General features: G+C 50.2%; 1 protein-coding gene across 1 annotated transcript; it reads left to right on the forward strand.

Annotated features, from left to right (window-relative positions):
• Positions 1-9,287: 9,287 nt before the first annotated feature.
• LOC138249388 (olfactory receptor 52E4-like) lies at positions 9,288-10,226 on the forward strand. Its single transcript, XM_069203347.1, has one exon. It carries the CDS (start codon positions 9,288-9,290, stop codon positions 10,224-10,226), a length of 939 nt encoding a protein of 312 aa, XP_069059448.1.
• Positions 10,227-23,036: the final 12,810 nt, after the last annotated feature.

Consider the following 23,036-nt stretch of genomic DNA (forward strand, 5'->3'; position numbering starts at 1 on the left):
TGCATATCTCCACTGGTTCTGGAGGGGGCCTTGTGCCCAGTGATGCAACACTTGGGGTGTGGCAGTTCACAGTCCCTCACCTGGGTGTCTGAGGCACAAGATTTGCTGGGACCAGGTTGCATGACAGTCGATGGAGGCAGAGCTAGACTCTATCCTGAGCCGGCTAAGGCTGCATACTGGTTGTAGTGCCGGTGCTGGTAGGGGTGCTGCCAGTGGTGGTGGGTGGCTCCAGCCCTTCTCCTGCAGCCTCGGACGGCTGCCCACTGGGGCTGCTACTGCTGGTAGTGGTGCTACTGTCAGCGGTGCAGGTGGCGGTGCCGGCGGCGGTGCTAGCGGCGTTGCAGGTAGCGGTGCTGGACATGGTGCAGGTGCCGGCACTGCCAGTGGTGGGTGGAGGCCCCAGCCCTTCTCCTGCAGCCTCGGACGGCTGCCCACTGGGGCTACTGCTGGTGACAGTAGTGGTGCTTGCGGTGGTGCAGGTGGAGATGTTTGTGGCGGTGCTAGCGGCGGGGCTGCTGGCGGTGCTGGCCGTGGTGCAGGTGGCCGTGCTGGCAGTTGTGCTGGTAGTCACCAGTCCTTCTCCTGCTGCCTCTGACAGCTGAAGTGCCTTGCCTGGTGTTTTCTGTTTCTGCTCCTTCCTCACCTTGGCAGATGGTGGTGTCACCTTGGGTCTGGCAGCTGAAGTCTTTGAGGTGGCCTTGCTGGGTGGTTGGTGCTCCTTCCCCTTGCTGCATGCTGTCCCCCTCTTCACCTTGGCAGGTGGCGGAATGGTTTTGTCCTTGGCAGGTGTTGGTGGCACACTAGCTGGGCTGAGGGGTGCCCCCTTTGAGCCTCTGTTAGCTGCAGAAACCACAGCGGACGTCAACTTGGTGGCTGAGGTGCTGGGCTGGGTTCTGGACACCCTGGCCCGAGGGGAAGGATGGGGGGTAGGGGTAGGGAAGAGGTCAATGTTTGCCAGGAAAAGCTTCTTAGAGACACTGGGGCAGGAAGAGGGAGAGGGTTTGGGAGTAGAGGAAGAGGGAGTGGTTGTAGGAGGTGTCTGTCTGCTGTGTTTGGATGCAGGTGCATGGGCTGGATGCTGTTGTGAGGTGGATGGTTGTTGGGTGTCTGAGTGTTTGCGTTTGTGTACTTTGGGAGAATGGGTCACAGACACAGTAGGAGAGGACACAGGGAAGGTGTGCATGGATGTGGGGGTGGTGACTGCCAGTGAGGGGTGTGTAGTGATTTGTGTGCTGGTGATGGAGGTAGTGGATGGGAATGTAGTGCATGCAGGTGTGAGTGGAGACGCTACTGGGAGGGAGGTATATGACGAGGAGGAGGGGGACATCTGGATGGTGCTTGTGTGAGTGCCTGTGGGATGAAGTGTGGTGCTTGTGTTTGCCTGAGCCACTTCTGTGTGTTGATTTGGGTGAATGCAGGTCTGAAGGTGTGCTTGGGATAGTCTGGGCTTGAGGGGATTGGGACTGGGTAGAGGAAGTTGGAGGGGGGAGGCTGGAGACAGGGTCAATGGCTGACGTCACTGAGTTGGACAGAGTCTGGAATGCTCTCTGTTGGGCCGCCATGCCAGAGTGAATGCCCTCTAGGTATGCATTTGTTTGTTGTAAATGCCCTGCTAGACCCTGGATCTCAGGAGGTCAATAGCCTCCTCACTGAGGGCAGCAGGCCTGACTGGGGCAGGGCCTGAGGTGCCTGGGGCGAAGGAGATGCCTACCCTCCTGGGTGAGCGGGCACGGGAAACACGCTGAGGGGATGCTGGGAGGGTGGTGCTGTTAGGGGGGTGGCAGTGTACCAGTTGTTGGGGTGGGCACAGAGGTGGCCCCCACCGTCGGGGAGCATCGATCGGAGGAGGAGTCTCTGTCTGTGGTGTCCACTCCTGTCCCCGTCGTGGTGCTCCCCTTGCCCTCCATCCCACTGGTGCCCACACTGTTGGTGGATTCGGCCTCCAGGCCCATGTGGGATGCAACTCCCTCTGTCGCCGGTGCCTCTGCTCCTCCGCCAGATCAGCTAATGCACACAAGGACAGGGTGAGAAAACAAAAGGGGGGGGAGACAGAGGATACACTTGGTCAATGCCAGCAACACCACCACCGTTGGCGTACACAACACACAGGGAGCAGCCCTATGCACTAGGCCGTGCACTACCAGTTACTAGGATAGTCACCAGCCCATGGGTTACAATGCCTACCGCCAATCAGCTACACACCTGAAACCCACAGGACCCTGCCCAGTAGTAGATGCCCACTAACACCATTGGGTTAGGAGTGCTCCAGAGCCTGCCCAACATGGGACCTTCCCTGCCTTCTTCACCCTGGCCTTGGGGCACCCACAGTCCACATCCCCCACCCAGCTAACCCTTAACGCGTGCAAAGTCAGGATTCATAATCTGTACTCACCCCTTTGTGGCTGCTGTGATGCCTTCAAGTGCCCATCCAACTCCGGATAGGCCACCGCCAGGATGTGGAACATCAGGGGGGTCACCGTTTTTCTGGTGGGTGCTGACCTGCATGGAAAACATAGCAGAAAAGGGAATTCGCCCACCGTTCCAACTGTCACACTCATGGCCCACCAGATCCCTCCCATCCCCTGATGCACATACATTGACCACCATACATGCAGCACTCTGACCAGGACACCTCTGCCCCCCCTACATGTGGCTTCCACACAAATCAATCCCTACATTCATGGCCCAAGCATCATGCTCAAAGTGTACTCACCTGTTTGTCTGGAGGACCGTAGAGTAATGTGAATTGGGGTAGGACCCCATCCACCTGTTTCTCCAACTCCTCCGCAGTGAAGGCCTTTCCCCAGACACATGAGCCATTGTCACTTCCAGACACAGGTCACAGCAGCACTTGCAGTGCAGGTCCTCTCCTGTTGAAGGCCAGGTAGTAATTGAGCGAACAGATAGATAATGGCGGTCACGTCCATGGCGGTGCGTACCGTCACCGCCAGCGTACATCGCCATTGGCTCCTGGACCCCATAGTGCCCAATAATAACTAAAGCGAGGTTGCTCGGCGGTCTTCGACCGCCTACCTCAATGGCGCACAATGCCAGCGGAATCACCTCATTTCCACTTGTCCCTCCTCACAGGTCAGGCAGCCGCCATTTCAGGGGGGCACAAGCAATGGCACCGAACTGCGTCACAAAAGACATTGGAACAGCAACTGATTATCGGATTCACATACTGGTTCTGTAAAGGGAAAAATGCATCATTAGTGCAATAGATGTGTGAATATTACCCACTGATCACCGTTTTCTTCCATACGCATCAACCACTGAGGCTGAATATGAGATGGCAACATCCTCCGGTGTACAGACCGTTGGTGGACCTTTCAACAATGGAGGACAGACACATTATCATAACATACAGACTTGATTGGGCCACAATTCAAGAACTGTGTGGCCAATTGGAGCCAGACCTGATGTCAGCTATCTGCCAGCCCACAGATATTCCGCCTCTAGTGCAGGTCCTGTCAGTGCTCCATTTCCTGGCAAGTGGTTCCTTCCAAACTACAGTGGCCATGGCATCAGGGATGTCTCAGCCAATGTTCTCTAACGTGTTGGCCAGAGTGTTGTCAGCCCTGAAGAAACAAATGCGCAGCTACATCATATACCCCCCGGGGAGGATTTGGTCACAGTGAAAGCTGACTTTTATGCCCTGGGACATATCCCCAGCATCATTGGTGTCATTGATGGTACCCATGTAGCATTTGTCCCCCCCCCGCCCCCGAAGAAATTAACAGGTTTTCAGGAATAGAAAAAGCTATCACTCTATGTATGTGCAGATGGTGTGTTTTGCGGACCAGTACATCTCCCATGTGAATGCCAAGTATCCTGGCTCTGTGCATGACGCCTTTTTCTTGAGGAATAGCAGCATCCCATATGTGATGGGCCAACTCCAGAGGCACCGGGTGTGGCTAATAGGTGAGCCTAAGGTCCCCATCCAGTATAAGTAGGTGTCCGGGTATGGGGTTGTCCCTAAGGGTTAGTGTGTGTCTAACAGTTGTCCCTCGATATTTGCAGGTGATTCTGGTTACCCCAACCTCTCATGGCTACTGACCCCAGTGAGGAATGCCAGGACAAGGGCAGAGGAACGTTACAATGAGGCACATGGGCGAACAAGGTGGATAATTGAAAGAACCTTCGGCCTCCTGAAGGCCGGGTTCAGGTGCCTCCATCTGACAGGTGGATCCCTGTACTACTCACCCAAGAAGGTGTGCCAGATTATCGTTGCATGTTGCACAACCTGGCCTTGAGACACCAGGTGCCTTTTCTGCAGGGGGATGAGCCTGTAAATGGTCTTGTGGCAGTGTTGGAGCCTGCGGACAGTGAGGAAGAGGAGGCAGAGGAAGAAGATGTGGACAACAGAAGTAATATAATACAGCAGTACTTCCAGTGACACACAGGTAAGACACTGTAACTTCACTGTACATTTCAGTTTTCTGTTGGACATTGTACATGGCAGCCTGATTTCCCTATGTCTATGGCCACTTACTGTACCCTTTGGCATCTCTATTTTTGGATCTCCGTGGCCCACTCTGGCTCCTGGTGTGTTTACTGCTGCCCACTAAAGGCCATTGCAATGAAATTTTAACTGTACATGTGACTTGCTATGCTTTGATAATGTTGTACTAACACATATTTGAATCATTTGACAGATTGCAGATTTGTATTTGTTCCAAGGGTGTTTATTTAAGTGCTCATAAGTAGAGGGAGATGCGCAATGGGCTGGGGTGATGGTGGAGGAAAGTCCAGGGTAGAGTCCAGTCTATTTGTATCACAGGTGCATTGTCCAAGGGGGCATAGGAAGTGGAGTGATGGCAGTTCAAAGTGGACAGGGTGACAAAGTGGGACAGAAGGGTGACAATTAGGAGAATCTTATTTCCTGGTGGGGTCTTGGCAATGTTCTCTGACTTCTGCCTGGATCGCAGGGACTGTTTGCAGGGTAGTCTTCCTGCTGCAGGGGGTGGGTGCTGGTGGCCTCTTGGTCCTGTCTCCTGTCCACTAGCACCGGTGGAGGTGGACGGCTGTTCTCCGTTGTGGCTAGTGTCAGAGGCCCGTTGTTGTACCACTTCCTCCCTCATGGTCTTGCCCATGTCAGCCAGCACCCCTGCAATGATGACCAGGATGGTGTAGATGTTTTTTAGGTCATCCCTGATCCCCAGGTACTGTCCCTCCTGCAGCCGCTAGGTCTCCGGCAACTTGTACAGTATCTGGCCCATGGTGTCCTGGGAATGGTGGTATGCTCCCAGGATGTTGGTGAGTGCCTCCTGGAGAGTCGGTTCCCTGTGCCTGTCCTCCCCCTGACGCACAGCAGTCCTCCCAGCTTCCCTGTTGTCCTGTGCCTCTGTCCCCTGAACCGTGTGCCCACTGCCACTGATCCCAGGTCCCTGATCATCCTGAGTTTCTGGGGTTGCCTGGAGTCCCTCTAGTGGTAGACACGCTACTGATTGATGTGTCCTGGGGACAGTGCCATCGGCCCGCTGAGTGCGTGCTGTGGTGGTGTTTCCTGACGGGGGAGGGTCTGTGGTGGTTTGGATCACTGTGGCAGGGTAACTGACTGTCCGGAGGCCCCTGATGGGCCAGATTGGTCATCCTGATCCAGGCGTGCAGAGCTGCTGTCATCACTGTGGGCCTCTTCTGGGGGGGGACTGGATGTTGCTGGCAACTCCTCTCTGGTGACGTTGAGTAGGGGTCCTGTGGGGATGCTAATGCAATGTTAATTTTTCTGCGTGTGCCATTTTGTGCATGGGTATGTTCCCCACTATGATTGTTATTCCCAAGGCAGCTTTGGCTTGTGTGAGTTGTGCTTGGTTTGGCTAAGTGATTGTTACTAGTGTGCATGCTGTGGTAATGGGTGTCCATGCAGGTCTGTGTTTGGGGTCAATGGATTGGTGTTGCATGCAGGGCTTGGTATTGGGATGGGTGGGTTGTGATAGTGGGGTATATGTGAGGTGGTGGAGTGATGGGGTGAGGGTATGGGTAGGAGTTTGTGATGGCATGCAGGTATGGTAGGGATATAGTAATAAAGATTTGACTTACCAGAGTCCAGTCCTCCTGCTACACCTGCGAGGCCCTCAGGATGCATTATTGCCAAGACTTGCTCCTCCCATGTTGTTAGTTGTGGGGGAGGAGGAGGGGGACCACCACCAGTCCTCTGTACTGCTACCTGGTGTCTTGCAACCACGGAACACACCTTCCCCCGTAGGTCATTCCACCTCTTACTGATGTCATCCCTTGTTCTTGGATGCTGTCCCATGGCGTTGACCCTGTCCACGACTCTCCGCCATAGCTCCATCTTCCTAGCAATTGACGTCTGCTGCACCTGTGATCCGAATAGCTGTGGCTCTACCAAGATGATTTCCTCCACCATGACCCTTAGCTCCTCCTCAGAAAACCTGGGGTTTCATGGATGCAGTGTGAGTGATATGTGTGCGGTGTGTGGGGTGCTGTGTTGGGGTGTGTGGTGTGAGGTATAGTATGGTGTATGGGTGAGGGTGTTCTGTGGTAATGTAGGTGTGTGTTTTATAGTGGTGTGAGTGTGTGGGTGTGGTGTGTGTATGTGTGTCAGGTGTGTGCAGTTTGAATTGTCCAATGTGGTGGAGTTTTGTTAGTGTGTGTGTATTTTGAGCGCGGCGGTATGTACTGCCAATGGTTTACCGTGGTTGAAAGACCACCGCAGTGATTCATGGGTCGTGATACTGTGGGCGTATTCCTGTTGGCATAACGGTGTGGGTTTTGGTACCGCCAGTTTATCACTGCCCTTTAGTCTGGTGGACTTGTGTAGGTGTCTGTATAGTGGCGGATTTCTCTGTGTGGGTCATAATATCCATAGCGGAATACCACCGCGGTCACAGTATGTTGGTGGCCATCAGCACGGCGGTAGGCGGCATTTACCGCCAAGGTTGTAATATGTGTGAGGGGGATATCTAATGTGCCAAGAACCACAATTAATCCTTTCCCAGTCCAATGGGAAGGTGTGGTCTCTAAATTGTCCTTCTCTTCTACATGTTTGACTGGCTATGCTTTTGAGCCTCTGGATTTGTGTTAGTACTTCCAATACATTTTGAGTGAGGCTTGTTGCCTATGTGCTCCTTCTGCCTTACCAGCAACCAAGTTAAGAGAGTTCTGCCTCAAAGCTTTCACCTGGTATCTAGTCCACTGAACAGTTTTTAGGAAAGATCAGAAGCACCCCAGTATAAGTAGCCCATGTCCTGCCAAGAAGCACCAGGCAACTCTTTACAAAAACTGTGGATGCTGCCTTGGGATAGAGAACAAGTAATGGTTGGAGAGTAGATTCAGCACACTCCCTCCAGTGATCCCATCACAAAGACACTAACATCAAGAATCACCAATAAGCTATTGCAAACATTGTAATGAACACAACTTATTAAACCTATCATGAATGGAATGGATACAGTGTAACTGTTAAACATGATTGCTTCTTAAATATGATGTCCTTCAGTTATGATTTGTGGTGTCTTTTTTGCCTTACTAAATTTGAAAAAGATTTTGCAGGGTAGCTTCCTTTGAAGACCTTCTTTATGGTATCCCTGAATGTCTGTGGTCCTTTAGGGTCCATCTTTCATCTTGGGACTGAATAAGGGTTACTTGTGGATATGGTGCAGGGCACCCAGTAGCCTTTCCTATGCTTTCTGTTGTGCAATGTTGATTCTGTGTGTATCTTGAGGATTATTTTTCCTTTTTCATGGATTACCTCTATGGAGTGATCTCTTCCGGGCCAAGGCTCAGAAGCATTGTTTTAGATTTGTCTAGCTAAAACTGGGGAGTTTGACATATCTTGTTCCTAACTGATACACCTGTCGCATCTCTCTTGAATTATTTCAATAGCAGCTGACAAATGTCGGTTCTTTCTAACTACCTGCATGGTGAACAAAATGTATTTCTTCATGGAGCTGTCTGTCCTGGGCTGGGTTTCTTTACTTTATATGTTCATGTTTCAAAAGTCCTCCAAGATTTCATTTTAACCCTTCTGTTGTCTTTGGCCTCCCCAGTGTCACCACCAACACCATATTTTGAGGCTTGATTTGCAATCCCCTTCTGTTCATCTGATCACTTACTCTTCTTTGTCCTTATTCTCCCTCTCCTCTATTCCTCTGATATTCCTCTCTTTTTTCCCTTATTGTTTTCTTCTTTTTGCCCCTGGCCTCTTCTGTATTCCTATCATCCTAATTTCTGTGTCTTTCACTTTCTTTAGCTGTCTATCTTTAGGTCTATGGAGACTCTTTCTTCTGCTCTGTGTCTTTTCTTTCCCTCTCTCTCCATCCGTCTCTTATATTATTGCCTTTGATGTACATTTTAGGCATGCTGCATGTTGGTATTTTGTTTTTGAATCTGTCTTTTCTGTCTTTCACTTGTTTGCCCTTCGGTTGCTTTTCTGCACTCTCCCTATTACGCTCTGCTTACCTGTCTCTTTTGCTCTTTATTAACATCTGACTTTGAGAAACAACTTTCAAATATATTTCACTATATATTTTCTCCAATCCCTGGGAGAACTCTGTGCCTGAAAAACATATATCCATGTGAATACAGAAACCTATGCACCCTGAAAAAGAGTTGTGCTAGCTAAGAACAGCAGCTCCAGAGTGAAGTGTGAGGGACCAATCTATAACATATAGCAAAGTCTAATTTTTCTGCAAGCATGTGTAGCCATGTAGAGGCAAGCTTAGCCATGTACTAATGGATCCTCCTCAAGTGCATAGTTCAACTTTTATATGAAAACACAGAACATTGAGTGGACCAACGCTGACATATATCAATTCCAGGGTCTGGACATAGGGAAAAAAACACTCACAGCATTGCAGGTACAACATCAGGTGGAAAACAGGTAGTTAATATGTTAGGACCTATGCTCAGAGCATGTGCAACCACCTCTGCACATGATATTTTGGGTTTATTTCTCAGTTGTTTTAGAACACTGTTGCACAAAGCTTTTAGAGATGGAGGGGCATCTAGAGACACTCAAAAGACAACTGTTGGTAACCAATGAGGCTATAGTTCTAAGAGCTAAGGGAGGTGGTTTTTCATATGTGGAACTAATAAGAGATCCAAGACTAAAGTCAAAACATCCAGAAATGTGAAAGGAATAGGCACTACTAATACTGTTGGTGGTGTGAACCAATATCCTTTTACTATGTATTCAATTTTCAATGCTACTCAGTTTAAGCAATGTCATGCTTTAATGACCTAATGACCTGGGCTCATTTTCTTTTACAGGAAGTTGAACTAATACCCCAATAAAACGTGGACATAATAATTGCATCCTTATGATGTCAGGATGCAATTCTTCAAACATCCTTCCTTCCACTTTTGTCCTGATGGGAATTCCTGGCCTAGAGGATCTGCACTGCTGGATTGCTATTCCATTCTGCATCGTCTACTTCATCGCACTTCTAGGAAATTGCACCATTCTGTTTGTCGTAAATGTGGAGGAGACCCTTCATTTTCCCATGTATTACTTCTTGTGCATTCTATCTCTGGTGGATCTCGTCCTGTCCAGCTCAACACTGCCTAAGATGCTGATTATCTTTTGGTTGAATGCTCGGGATATTGATTTTACTGCATGCCTGCTGCAGATGTTCCTCATCCACTCATTCACAGGGATGGAATCCGGGGTGCTCCTTGTAATGTCCTTTGATAGATATGTGGCAATATGTAACCCCCTAAGATATGAATCCATCCTCACTGCTCCTCTGATTGCCAAACTTGTCACATTTGTGATTGTCATTAGGCCACTGGTGCTCGTGACACCCTTTGTATTCCTTATCCGACGGCTACAGTTTGGTGAAAGTAATGTCATTTATCACACTTATTGCGAACACATGGGGATTGTAAAACTTGCATGTGTTGACATTCAGGTCAATATTGCTTATGGCTTGTTTGTGGCTTCTTTCATGGTGGGGGATTTAATATTAATTGGGGTTTCCTATTCAAAGATCCTGATGGCTGTTGTACGCCTTCCCAGAGGAGTCCGATTGAAGGCCTTCAGTACGTGCAGCTCACACATTTGTGTCATCCTTGTGTTCTGCACACCAGCTTTCTTCTCTTTCTTGACACACAGATTTGGCCATGGCATTGCTCCTCATGTCCACATTTTCCTAGCCAACCTCTACATTCTGTTGCCACCCATGTTAAATCCCATAATATATGGGGTAAGAACAAAGCAAATCCGGGAAAGGGTGTTGAAAATGTTTAATTTGTATTGACACAGCAATGCCAGAATTACAGTGAGATTCAGGTACAAATTTGCCATTAACTATTGACAGATGCATTTACCTGGTCCTTGACCTTGCATGCTCTTTTCCAATAGTTGAAGTCCACCAAAACAATCTCAGACTGATATTAACGTATTTCTACTGCTGGAATTTGTAGTACAGTATTCAAACTACAAGGTGTGATGGATCAATTCAAATCTTGAATCAACTCGCCCTATGACTACCTCCCTGTCCTATATCCTGCACAGCATGTCAAAATTCCTTGTTTCTGAAACCACTGTCACTGATTTTCAGGGAACCTTTTGCCTTTTATCCTTTTCATCCAAGCTTCCCTATATTTATGGACTTTTATATATTTCTATTCCATTGCATGCTTTAGCAAATTGACTGCATTGGATACATGAAATTTTGAAAATGTTTATGTCATAAGCAACCAGTCCAAAGATGAGCTCAAGGTCCTCTAAAAGCATGGAAAAGCTTTCAAGGATTAACATAGGTAGACACATGAGGGAAGGAGCTATCTGTAAGTAATACCTGAAATGAAGACCTGCTTGTAATATCCCTGGCTCAAGGTGCACTGTCAGTGTGAGTACACAGATAAAACAGGTCCTGATAAGTGTGTTGACAATGTTCGTGAACATTCTCTGTGACCAGAATGAGATCCTGAAGAGTATTTTTGCAAAGAATTAGAAACCATATTTGAATCTTAGGTTACTCCAGTCTACGGACCTTATTTACAAATTGCACTTTGTTGTTTGTTTTGTAGTGCTATGGCAGTACTCCCAAACTTAGTACAAAGTGCCACTCACAAAATGCACTTTGGGTAAGTTTATTCACTTTCATCATGCATAAACTTCACTCTTATGATAACTTGTACTTTTGTATTAAGTCCATACCTCCACTATTTTTAATGGGAGGGTGTTTCAGTAACAGTGGTTGGCCAAATGTTGATCTACTACAAAAGTGTAACTAACTACAAAGCTGCAGTTTGTGAATACCAACAAGTAAGAAACTAACTCAAAAGTGTACATTTACTCGAAAATGTGTTACCTTTTGAGAATCAGGCTCTCTATATATTGATTTCTGCACTACACTGTCAGTTGTGTGAGAATTGCTTTCTTTTCCCTCTATTACCACCAGAAACATGCACATTGTGTGAACTTTTGGAGGGCCTACAGAAGCACCTTCTCATGAAATAAATAGCCAACAAACGTTTCGATGGTTGGCTCAGTGTATGAAACTTGTTTTAAAAGGATTTTGTGTTCCTGCAAAGCCCTGCACCCAGCTTGTGCTTTGTGGAGTGTGTGGGAGTGTTACATGCATGTTTTCAATCAGGTAGGTTTAGCTGGGGTCATATTTTGTCATCCTAACATTCATAGGAACACAAGGTCCAAGGAATTGTGTCATTCCGTCCAAAATGAATGGGCTTTTGGTTAGGTTTTCCAACTTAAGATCGACTAGGGAATATTGCCCTACCAGAATATTATACATACGCAAATACCTTGCCAATATATTTGATCCTGATAATTTGGTTATAGTATTTTAGTAGCAAAATGTTTCTGTAATCAATATTGAGACATACAACCAATGGTAACGTTTCCTGTCTTCAGTTTCTATTTTTTGGGAGTTTGAAATGATTTTGTCAGTGTTTTCAAAACTTGTAAAAAAACAGTGGTTATCAGTGTTTACACTTGTTTCAGCTGCAAAATATTGATGGCAATGGTGTTTTCCAGTGTTATTGTTCCTGTTTACTTTGTACACTGACTTTAGAACTCTGGTGGTGCACAAGCATTCATTCACTGCAGCGCTCCTCAATGTCTTTATCTATTTTTTTAACAGTATTTGTTAACTGCAAACAAAGATGAAAATATGCAATGGAAAACTGTACATTGGGAAAAGGACATAGCAATGTAAATGCAATGGAGAGGGGCATTGTACAGTCTCAAGGGAGATAGTGCAGTCTAAGGGATTCTGAGCTTTGCTGCAAGGCTGGTGTGATATGGGACCCACCTGGTAATTAGAATGCAGGAGACACGTTCTTGCACTACTAATTACTATATTGCTCAGATTCCATCTGTCTGAATTAGTGCACAAAAATGGACAGAATTAATTTGTCCTTGATTGCTCTGCACATCATTGCTCATAAACGGTGTCATGCCTGCTTAGGGTAATTTATTTTAGTGACACAAATACTAAAATACTATATAGGCAATACTCTACTAGAGGGTGAGTAAACACATTATTGTATACACATTAGTTGTCAGGAACGAGCAGAGAAAGCAATAGAACAGTGCAATAACAAGAGACAATAGTGACCCTAGGGGGAGCCCAAAACATTTACTAAAAAATGGAATGCGAATGAGGAACCCCCACCCAGGTAAGTGGAATCTGTAAAGGGGAGTTGTGGGAAGTAGGTACCCCAGAAGGTAAGTTCCAGAGTAACCCCCAGCAACCAGGAGAGAAGAGGTAAGTACCTGGTTTTTACCAAACCCACAGAGAAACTTTGTAAAAGGACTGTGCAAGACCCAAGCAAGACTGCAAGAAACAGAAGATGGATCCAGACAGAAGAGGACCTGCAAATGAAGCGTACCAAGTCCAGCTCCAGATGGAGTGTCCGGTTGGGGCAGGAGCCACTACCCACCCTTCTGGAGATACAGGACCAGGTCGACCGTGAAGAACAGGAGTCAGCTATGCAGCACAGGAGCAGAGGGAGATTTCCAGAAGTGATGCAGTCAATGTCCCATAGAGGAAGAAGAGTTGAAGTTTGTTAGTGGTGTGAAAAAAACACCAACAAGCCTTGGCAAAGGCAAAAGTTGCAGAAGAAGATTTTCAGAGCTGCCAGGGACCAATCAGGTCAGAGGGGACTCAACCCACAGAGGGGAGTGTAGACATCCCCCAGCAGTCAGGAGGCTCACTCAGCACACCTGGAAAGGAGTCCCACGTCACTGGAGCAGCAGGCAGGAGACCATGCATTGCAGGAAAGAGTGCTGGAGGCCAGGTTTACATGGAGCCTGAAGGTCCCTTGGAAGAAGAGCCAAACAAGCCTTGGTAGCTGCAAGAGTCATGGTGCACAGTTGTACCGTCCTGCAAGGAAATACAAAGACTCACCACCTCCAAAGTTGGACAGCTGGTAGAGGGGACCAAGGAGACCACTCAAGATCACCACCTGTGTTGTAAGATCCACACAGAGTTGCAGAAGAGAGGAACCACGCAGCCACTCGTCGTTGCAGTTGGTGCCTGCAATGCAGGGGAGTGACTCATTTACTCCAAGGGAGATTCCTTCTTGTTTCCTGGTGCAGACTGAAGACTTGCCACTCTCAGAGGATGCACAGCCAGTGAAATTTTGCAGTAGCTGGAAGGAGACAGAGAAACAATGTTGTGGGGTGAAGTCATTACTCGAGTTGCAAATTGTAGGTTCCTGTGAAGCCCATTTGTGGTTCCAGTGGACAGAAGTTGAAGTAAACATTGCAGAGGAGTCCTGCTGGAATCTTGCATGTCGAATCTGGGAACCCAACCAAGAGGGCGACCTTAAATAGCCCTGGAAGTGGGGTTGGTCACCTAGCCAGGTGACCTCTTAGTAGGAGGGGGCTGTGCCATCACCTGCCAGATATGGCCACTCAGATGCTCCCACAGGCCTCTGCCCACCTTGGAGTCAAAATGGCAGAACCACATGGCTTTCTGGAGGAGCTCTGGGCACCACCCCCGGGGAAGTGATGGACAGAGGAGTAATTACTCCCCTTTACATTATCCAGTTTCGCACCAGAGCAGGGACTGTTGGTCCCTGAACCAGTGCAGACTGGTTTATGCCAGGAGTGCACCAAATGTGCCCTTCAAAGCATACCAGGGCCATGTAACACCTATTTCCAAAGGGAGAGGGTGTTGCCTCCCTCTCCCAGAGGAAATCATTTGTTCTGCTCTCCCAGAGGAAATCCTTTGTTTTGCCTTCCTGGGCTTGAGCTGTTAAATCAGCAGGCGGGCAGAAACCCATCTGAGGGGTGGCAGCAGCGTGAAAACCCCAGAAAGCTGATAGAAGCAAGGTTGGGGGCCCTCTAGGGAGCCCCCAGAGTGCATGGAATCATACAACCAATACTGGCAAAAGTACTAGGGTATGATTCTGGCATGCTTGATACCAAACATGCCCAGGTTTGGAGTTACCATTATGTAGCTGGACATAGGTAGCGACCAATGCCCAGTACACACGTAAACTGGTGTCCCCGCACTCACAAAGTCCAGGAAAATGTTCCTGCCCACATACACAGGTATCTGCACCCTGCCCTCTGGGCTAGGTAGGCCTACCAGAGGGGTGACTTACAGTAACCTGGTGCAGTGACCTGAAGTTAAAAGGGTGCATGCACCTTTTCATGCAGTCTGCAATGGCAGGCCTGCAGACAACTTTTATGTGTGCTCCCATGAGTGGCAGAATGTATGCTGCAGCCCATGAGGAACCCCTGGTGCCCCAATGCCCTGGGAACCTGGTTACCATATAGTAAGGACTTAAAAAGGGGCACCTGTATGCCAATTGTGGGGTGTTTGTGGTCGGAGCAACCAAGTTTAAAGGGAGAGAGCACAGTGGTTAGCAGGATGCCACTGCACACAGTCAAAACATACTGACAACAGGCATAAAGTGGGGGTAACCATGCCAAAACGAGGGTACTTTACTACACTCATGTACACAGATTGAGTAGCAGTTAGGCCTGATCCTACAAACAGACTCACAGACAGACTGTCCTCAGGCTCATAATAAGGACATCTATCCCTCACTTAGATCACGGTCAAGAAGAAAGTTATGATGGCTGACGGGTCGACTATATTCCACTCATTTGTAGCAGAGAGACATTAGCATATTGCAGGATCAACAGTTATAGGGGAGGGGTATGCAAGAGTAACACAGAGTTGATCTCTTCTATCATGTATCGTGCCCCTGATGTTTCTCCTGCATCTATTTTTGTATTCGGAACAGACACAATATCACAGTTTTTTGTATGCTACAGTTGATACCAAAGAGGCTCTAACTGTGGTCCTTTTGAGCTCACTGTTATTCTGTGAGACTTCTTCCATTTTCTTCCAAGCTTCTCTATACATTTGCACTTTATATATTTGTTTCCTTGGCATGTATTAGCAAAGTGGCTACATTACATAAATTAAATCTTAAGAACTTTTCTGTCAGTTGTTTCGATTGTGCTCCATTTGACTCCCATTTGTTACTGCTATTCTGGGATATGTGTGCCAGTTATTCTCCTTTTCCAGCGAGGATCCAATTCATACAAAAGGGATTAATGACTGTCTGTGAAAAGCGACATTTGCAGTACCCCAGTGCTCCATGGTAAATAAAAGTTTTTTCCCTCCACCTTGTAGGTTGTGGTTGTGCACATAGTTAATGTGCTAAGCCACTGCTACATTCTAGTGATTCCTATTTCTATTGAGGCTGCTGCTGTGATGTCATCATTCTTGCCAAGTGTGATATAATATGTCATGAGATAAATGAGTATGAAATCTATGTTGTTATGTGATATGATCTTTGATGCCGTCAACCAAACACTTTCCTTGCTCAGACCTCAAGGCAGCCACCTTAGTGTAGCTTCTTCACACCTCCCTCAATTTGATGAAAACACACTTTGGTGGTCATTACAACCCTGGCGGACGGTGTTAAAGCTGCGGAAATACCACAAACAGGCCGGCGGACAAAAAAAGGGAATTATGACCCTGGCGGAAACCGCCAACAAAGACAGCCACTTTAACACACTGCCCGCCACGGCGGTGCAAACAAGCAGCGCGGCGGTCACCGCCAACAGACAGGAGGAAGACAATGTACTGCCCACAGTATTACAACCCGCCAATCCGCCACCTTTTCCGGGGAGTATTCACCGTGGATAAAAACACGGCGGAAACAGCTTTTGCTATGGGAAAACGCTCACCTCAACACATCCCACAAGGAACGAGGCCTCCATGGAGCTGGAACTACAAATACTCCCTGCCCTTGTGTTTCTGCTCCTCTACGACCAACAGCTACGTTGGCGGCAAAGACAACTGTGAGTACTGCACCTACGACACGGGGGAGAGGGGAGGCAAAAGTTAGGGGGACACCCACCAAACACCCCCACCCTCGCATATTACAACATACACACCAATGCATTCACAAAAATCACAGTAACAACCCACAATCCCCCCGGAAGAATGAAAAGACAATGGGAAATTCGGTCAAACATTGTAATGTGGCAATATACATGTCATACAAAAATATACAGATATATATTTGAAAATCAGTCATAATTATATACAATACGAGAAGTAGTGCAGATATGTACATAACAATGTCCGTGCACCAACAGTCCAAAAATGCATGGGCGAGGCCCACAAAGGATACCTGACCACAATCGGAGAGAACACTGCCGGGGCATCAGATAGAAATACTACAGGCACCTCAGGGGGAAGGGAAGGGGGGGGCACCTCAGCCGGATGACTGCAAAGCCAGATCCACGACGGGGCTCCATGCCCATTGATGTATCCTGGGGAGTGCAAAGCCACAGTCTCTCAAGTCTCTACAGTGGGTGGCTTGCCCACTGTGCCATCCTGGGGAGTGCAAAGCCACAGTCTCTCAAGTCTCTAAAGTGGGTGGCTTGGCCACTGTGCCATCCTGGGGAGTGCAAAGCCACAGTCTCTCAAGTAAATGCAGGTCTCTACTGGTACTGGGGGGGACTGGTGCCCAGACTGGATGAGTCACCCCGTGAAAGTTCCTGTCCTGTCACTGTCCCAGCTGCACATGGGATAAGGATGCCTGATGTGGCGGTCCATTCATACCTACCCGGTGCTTGCCCTGTTCAGCGGTGCTTTGCCATGGCGGTCTTTGCCCTGTTCAGCGGTGCTTTGCCATGGCGGTCTTTGCCCTGTTCAGCGGTGCTTTGCCATGGCGGTCTTTGCCCTGTTCAGCGGTGCTTTGACATGGCGGTCTTTGCCCTCTTCAGCGGTGCTTTGCCATGGCGGTCTTTGCCCTGTTCAGCGGTGCTTTGACATGGCGGTTCTGATACGGACATTGGTGTGTGGCATGATGTTCTCTACACTGGGCATTGGTGTGTGGCATGACGTTCTCTACACTGGGCATTGGTGTGTGGCATGACGTTCCATCATTGCCCAGCGGGGCTGTGACAGCCGGGGCCCTCCAGGGCACTGACTCCGGCGGTGGTCTCCTGACCAGTGACGATACTTGGGCCCTCCTGGGCTGTGACTCCGGCGGTGGTCTCCTGACCAGTGACGATACTTGGGCCCTCCTGGGCTGTGACTCTGGTGGTGGTCTCCTGACCAGTGACGATACTTGTGCCCTCTTGGGCTGTGACTCCGGCGGTGGTCTCCTGACCAGTGACGATACTTGGGGCCTCCTGGGCTGTGACTCTGGCGGTGGTCTCTGGACCAGTGACAATACTTGGGCCCTCCTGGGCTGTGACTCTGGCGGTGGTCTCCTGACCAGTGACGACGGTGCTGGCGGTTGTGTGTCGACCGCCGGAAATGATGGCGCACTTTTCCGCTGTGACACTCACAACAGGCTGAGCAGACTTCCTCTGGTCCTTCCCCACCTTTGGTGGAGTCACAGCTGACTCTCCAATCCCCTTGGAACCCATGTCAGTTGTTTTCCCACCTGGAGTCTTAACACGGCCCCGTCTTCCACTCTCCAATTTTAGAGCCTTTACAGGGGGTGGGCTGCCAGTGCCTTGGCTCCGGGTCATACTGCCTGCCCTGGTGACCGGTGCACTCCACAAACCTTGAACAGGCACCACTGGTATTGGAGGCTTTTTGGCTGAGGTGCTACGACAGGACTGATGAATTGGAGGGGGGGGGGTGCGGGCAAAAAGGTCAGCTTTACAGAGGGACAGTTTCTGACGAACACTGGGATGTGTAGCTGGAGGGGGTCTGGGAGTGGAGGAAGAGGAGGTGGTTGTCGGAGGTGTCACTTTAGCTGTTTTGGGTGCAGGTGCAGGTACTGGAGGCTGTCGTGAGGTGGATGGATGTTGGGTGAGTGATTGCCGGCGTTTGTGTACTTTGGGAGGGGGCGTCACAGACACACAGGGAGAGGACACAGGGGACATGTAAATGGCAGTGGAGGTGGTGAGTGCAGGTGAGCGGCTTGTGGTGCTGGGTCTCCTTGTGCGATTCATGGTGCCTGTAGATGTGGTGCATGCAGGTGTGTGTGTAGACGAGACTGGGAGGGAGGAGGGAGAAGAGGAGGAGGGGGACACATTGGAGGCAGTGGATGTTGCTGTGTCTGTACGTGGGTGAGGCTTGCGTGAGTGCCTGTGGTGTGTGTGGTGCCTATGTTTGATTGAGCTACTTGTGTGTGTTGACTTGTGTGCATGCTGGTCTGTAGGTGTGCTTGGGATGGGCTGGGGTACAGGAGATTGGGTCTGGGTGGAGGAAGTTGAAGGGGGGAGGCTAGACACAGGGACAATGGCTGCCATCAGTGCTGAGGCCAGAGATTGCAGGGTTCGCTGAAGGACAGCCTGACCAGAATGAATGCCCTCCTGGAATGCATTACCGTGTTGCAACTCTCGTTCTACACCCTGGATGGCATTCACAATGGTAGACTGCCCAACAGTGAGTGATCTGAGGAGGTCAATGGCCTCCTTACTGAGGGCAGCAGGGGTGACTGGGGCAGGGCCTGAGGTGCCTGGGGCGAAAGTGATGCCCACCCTCCTGGGTGAGCGGGCACGGGGCGAACGCTGAGGGGCTGCTGGGAGGGCGGGGCTGGTAGGGGAGGTGGCGGCTGTACCTGTAGAGGTGGGGGGCACAGATGGTGCCGCCACCACAAGGGAGCCCCCATCGGCGAACGAGTCCGTGTCGCTGCTTGGTGATCCGGTGGCCGACGTGAAGCTCCCCTCGCCCTCCGTCCCACTGGTGCATTCAGAGTCCGTGGTGTGGCCCTCCATGGCCATGTGGGATGCAGCTCCCTCGTGCTCCGGTGCCACTGTACCTCCGCCTGTTGATGCTGATGTACAAAAGGACAGGGAGAGCAGAAAAAGGTGGGGAGACTGAATAAAGATTACCGCTACCGTTGGACAGGACAGATGCAGCAGCCCCCTGCATTACGCCGTGCTCCTGCCCTCTGCACATGCAATTTCTGGGATATGGCCTACATGGCAATGGTGGACATCTGTGCACATGTATGCCACAGGGACAACTGTACCTCGACTTGGCACTCTGCTGAGGTTGGGTAGAGTGCCACATGGCCTACATTACGGAGGGGCCTTGCCTACCTAACTCGCCCTGGCCTAGGGACACCCACAGCCCACCTCCCCCACCCAGACACCTCCACTGCACGCAAAGCCCGCAGAATGAGGTTGTACTCACCCCCTTGTGTCTGCTGTGATGCCCTCAAGCGCCCATCCAACTCCGGGTAGGCCACCGCCAGGATCCGGAACATCAGGGGGGTCATAGTGCGATAGGCACCCCTCCCACGTTGGGAGGCCATCCCCAGCTGAGCCTCCGCCGTCTTCTTGCTGCAGTGGCGAATGTCCTCCCATCTCTTACGGCAGTGGGTGCCCCGTCTCTGGTGGGCCCCCAGGGTCCGGACCTCCTTGGCGATGGCACGCCAAATGTCCCTCTTCTGGTGGGCGCTGACCTACATGACATTCACAAGGGAAGAGGAACAGTCATTACCAACTGCACCGTCGTTGTGAGTGCCCCCCTCCCTACTCTGGCCATGTGGCCCATTCATTCCCATGCATTGTTGTTCTATGAACTCTGCCCCCTTCCCTCTTCCAACCAGCCCTCTCCACCCAGGCCTAGCCCATACAACGTGCTCCCTGTGTAGTAACCTGTTGGTCTGGAAGACTGTAGAGTAGCGTGTACTGGGGGAGGACCCTGTCTACCAGTTTCTCCAACTCCTGTGCAGTGAAGGCAGGGGCCCTTTCCCCAGACCCAGCAGCCATCGTCGCTTCCAGACCGAGGTCACAGAAGCACTTGCCGTGTAGGTCCTCTCCTGTCGAAGGTCAGGTATCTAGTGATTGAACAGATTGAAAATGGCGGTGACGTCCGCGGCGGTGCGCATCATCACCGCCGGCCCACCTGTTCATTGGCTCCTGGGACCCAAAGGGTCCAATGTTAACCAATGCAGCATTGTGCCGCGGTCTACAACCGCCTACCGCGACGGTGTGCAACGCCAGCGCAGTTACCCCACAATCCCAATGTCCCAGTTTAGAGGTCAGGCAGCCGCCATTTCAGGGGCCCACATGGCTTCATTTACTACTGCGTCACACATAGCTAGGCCTACACTCAACACACATACAGGAAGGGTTTTGTGAGTGGTGTAGTCTTGTGTGTAACTGTGGCTACATACCTGGAGGAATAATGACTGGTTCTTCTCTGTTGTCCTTCGTAGGCACCGTCAGCTGGGACATATGAGAAGATGGCGGAATCCTCCAGTGTACCGACCGCTGGTGGACCTGTTGACAATGGAAGAGAGACATGTCATGTCATCGTCACCTACCGGTTTGACCGTGCCACAATCCAGGAACTATGTACCCAGTCGGAGCCAGACCTGATGTCACCAATCTGCCATCCGACTGGTATCCCCCCTGACGTGCAGGTGCTGTCAGTGCTCCATTTCCTTGCAAGTGGGTCTTTTCAGACAACTGTGGCCATGGCATCAGGGATGTCCCAGCCTATGTTTTCCAACGTGTTGTCCAGAGTGTTGTCTGCCCTGCTGAAACATGTAAGGAGATACATCATTTTCCCTCAGGTGGAGGATTTGCCTACAGTGAAAGGTGACTTCTATGCCCTTGGACATATCCCCAACGTCATAGGTGCCATTGATGGGACCCATGTAGCCCTGGTCCCCCCCTACAGGAGTGAACAGGTGTACAGGAACAGGAAGAGTTATCATTCAATGAATGTCCAGATGGTCTGTTTGGCAGACCAGTACATCTCCCAGGTAAATGCTATGTTCCCTGGCTCAGTGCAGGATGCCTACATCCTGCGGAATAGCAGCATCCCTGATATGATGGGTCAACTCCACAGGCACCGTGTATGGCTATTGGGGGACTCTGGTTATCCCAACCTTTCCTGGCTATTGACCCCAGTGAGGAATCCCAGGACCAGGGCAGAGGAACAGTACAATGAGGCCCATGGGCGGACTAGGAGGGTGATCGAACGCACCTTCGGCTCCCTGAAGGCGAGGTTCAGGTGCCTCCATATGACAGGTGGATCCCTATTCTACTCACCGAAGAAGGTGTGCAACATCATCATTGCCTGCTCCATAATTTGGCTTTGCGACGCCAGGTGCCTTTTCTGCAGGAGGATGATCCAGATGACGGTGTTGTAGCAGCTGTGGAGTCTGTGGAGCCTGTGGACAGTGATGAGGATGAAGCTGAGGAAGAAGACAACGACAACAGGGAGTCAGTCATACAGCAATATTTCCAGTGAGACACAGGTGAGAACATTTTCAGGTTTAACATTACATTAACTTTCACACGTCTACCTCTATCCTGTTTCTTGATTTAAATCACTATTTGGTAACTGAGTTGTACCCTTCCATTACGGTTTCACAGGTGTGGTTACCTACGTGTCAACTGCTTGCATCCTTCAAGGGCTTGTGATGTGTGACATAGGTATGTTAGCCTTACAATGGTAAACCCATTATGACACTGTCATTGATAATACATATTTACTAAATCACAGACTGACTCCAGATTGTTTTGTGTTTCAAGGGTGTTTATTGAAGTGCTCAGAAATGTGAGGTGTTTGTAAAATGAGGATGGGTGATGGCAGAGGACTGTCCATGGCAGAGTCCAGTCTATTCTGGTCTATCCGGGTCTGGTGGCTTAGTGGACTAATGCGTCCACTATAGGGGCCTGTGTTTGACCTCATGGTCACAGGTTCAAATCCCGGCAGGTTCACTCAGCCTTTCATCCAAAATTCTGAGGTCGATAAAATGAGTACCATTGAGTTGGGTAACAATAAACATCTGTTATTCAGCGCCAAGATGCCTGCGGGTGAACATGCGCTTTACAAATACACATGTTATGTTATGTTATTAGTCTCACAGGTGCACTGCCCATCTGGGCATAGGAAGTGGAGCTGGTGCAGTTTAAGTATGGACAGGGTAACAAAGTGGGACAGTGGGAGGACAATCAGGGTGGTCTCATTTCCTGGCGGGGGTCTTGCCATCTTGCTCTGTCCTGTTCCTGGATCTCAGGGACCGCTTGCGTGGTGGTTGTCCATCTGCAGGGGGTGGGGTGCTGGTGTGGTGGTCCTGTGGCGGGGCGTCCAGTCCACTAGCGCCGGCGGAGTTGGTGGGCAGTTCATCGTCCTGGCTAGTGTCAGGGGCCCCTTGGAGTGCCACGGTGTCCCTCAAGGTCTGCTGTATGTCCTTCAGCACCCCTACGATGGTGCCCAGGGCGGAGCTGATGGTCCTGAGCTCCTCCCTGAACCCCAAATACAGTTCGTCCTGCAGGGTCTCCTGCAACTTGTCCAGGACCGTCGCCATAGTCTCCTGGGAGTGGTGGTATGCTCCCATGATGGAGGATAGGGCCTCGTGGAGAGTGGGTTCCCTTGGCCTGTCCGCCCCCTGTCGCACAGCAGCCCTCCCAGTTCCCCTGTGTTCCTGGGCCTCCGTCCCCTGGACCGTGTGCCCACTACCACTGCCCCCAGGTCCCTGTTGTTGTTGGGGTGGCGGGTTAGCCTGGGTTCCCTGTAGTGGTGGACACACCGCTGATTGACCTGTCCTGGGTAGGGAGGTTTGGGCCCGCTGAGTGGGTGCTGTGCTGGTGTTACCAGAGGGTGGAAGGTCGGTGTTGGGCTGTGCCTGTGCAAGGG

This window comes from Pleurodeles waltl, chromosome 8 (genome assembly GCF_031143425.1).
Source record: "Pleurodeles waltl isolate 20211129_DDA chromosome 8, aPleWal1.hap1.20221129, whole genome shotgun sequence".
Lineage (NCBI taxonomy): Eukaryota > Metazoa > Chordata > Amphibia > Caudata > Salamandridae > Pleurodeles > Pleurodeles waltl.

Excerpts from the sequence above, each read along its gene's own strand:
- LOC138249388 (XM_069203347.1), top strand. The coding sequence starts at position 9,288 with ATGATGTCAGGATGCAATTCTTCAAACATCCTTCCTTCCACTTTTGTC.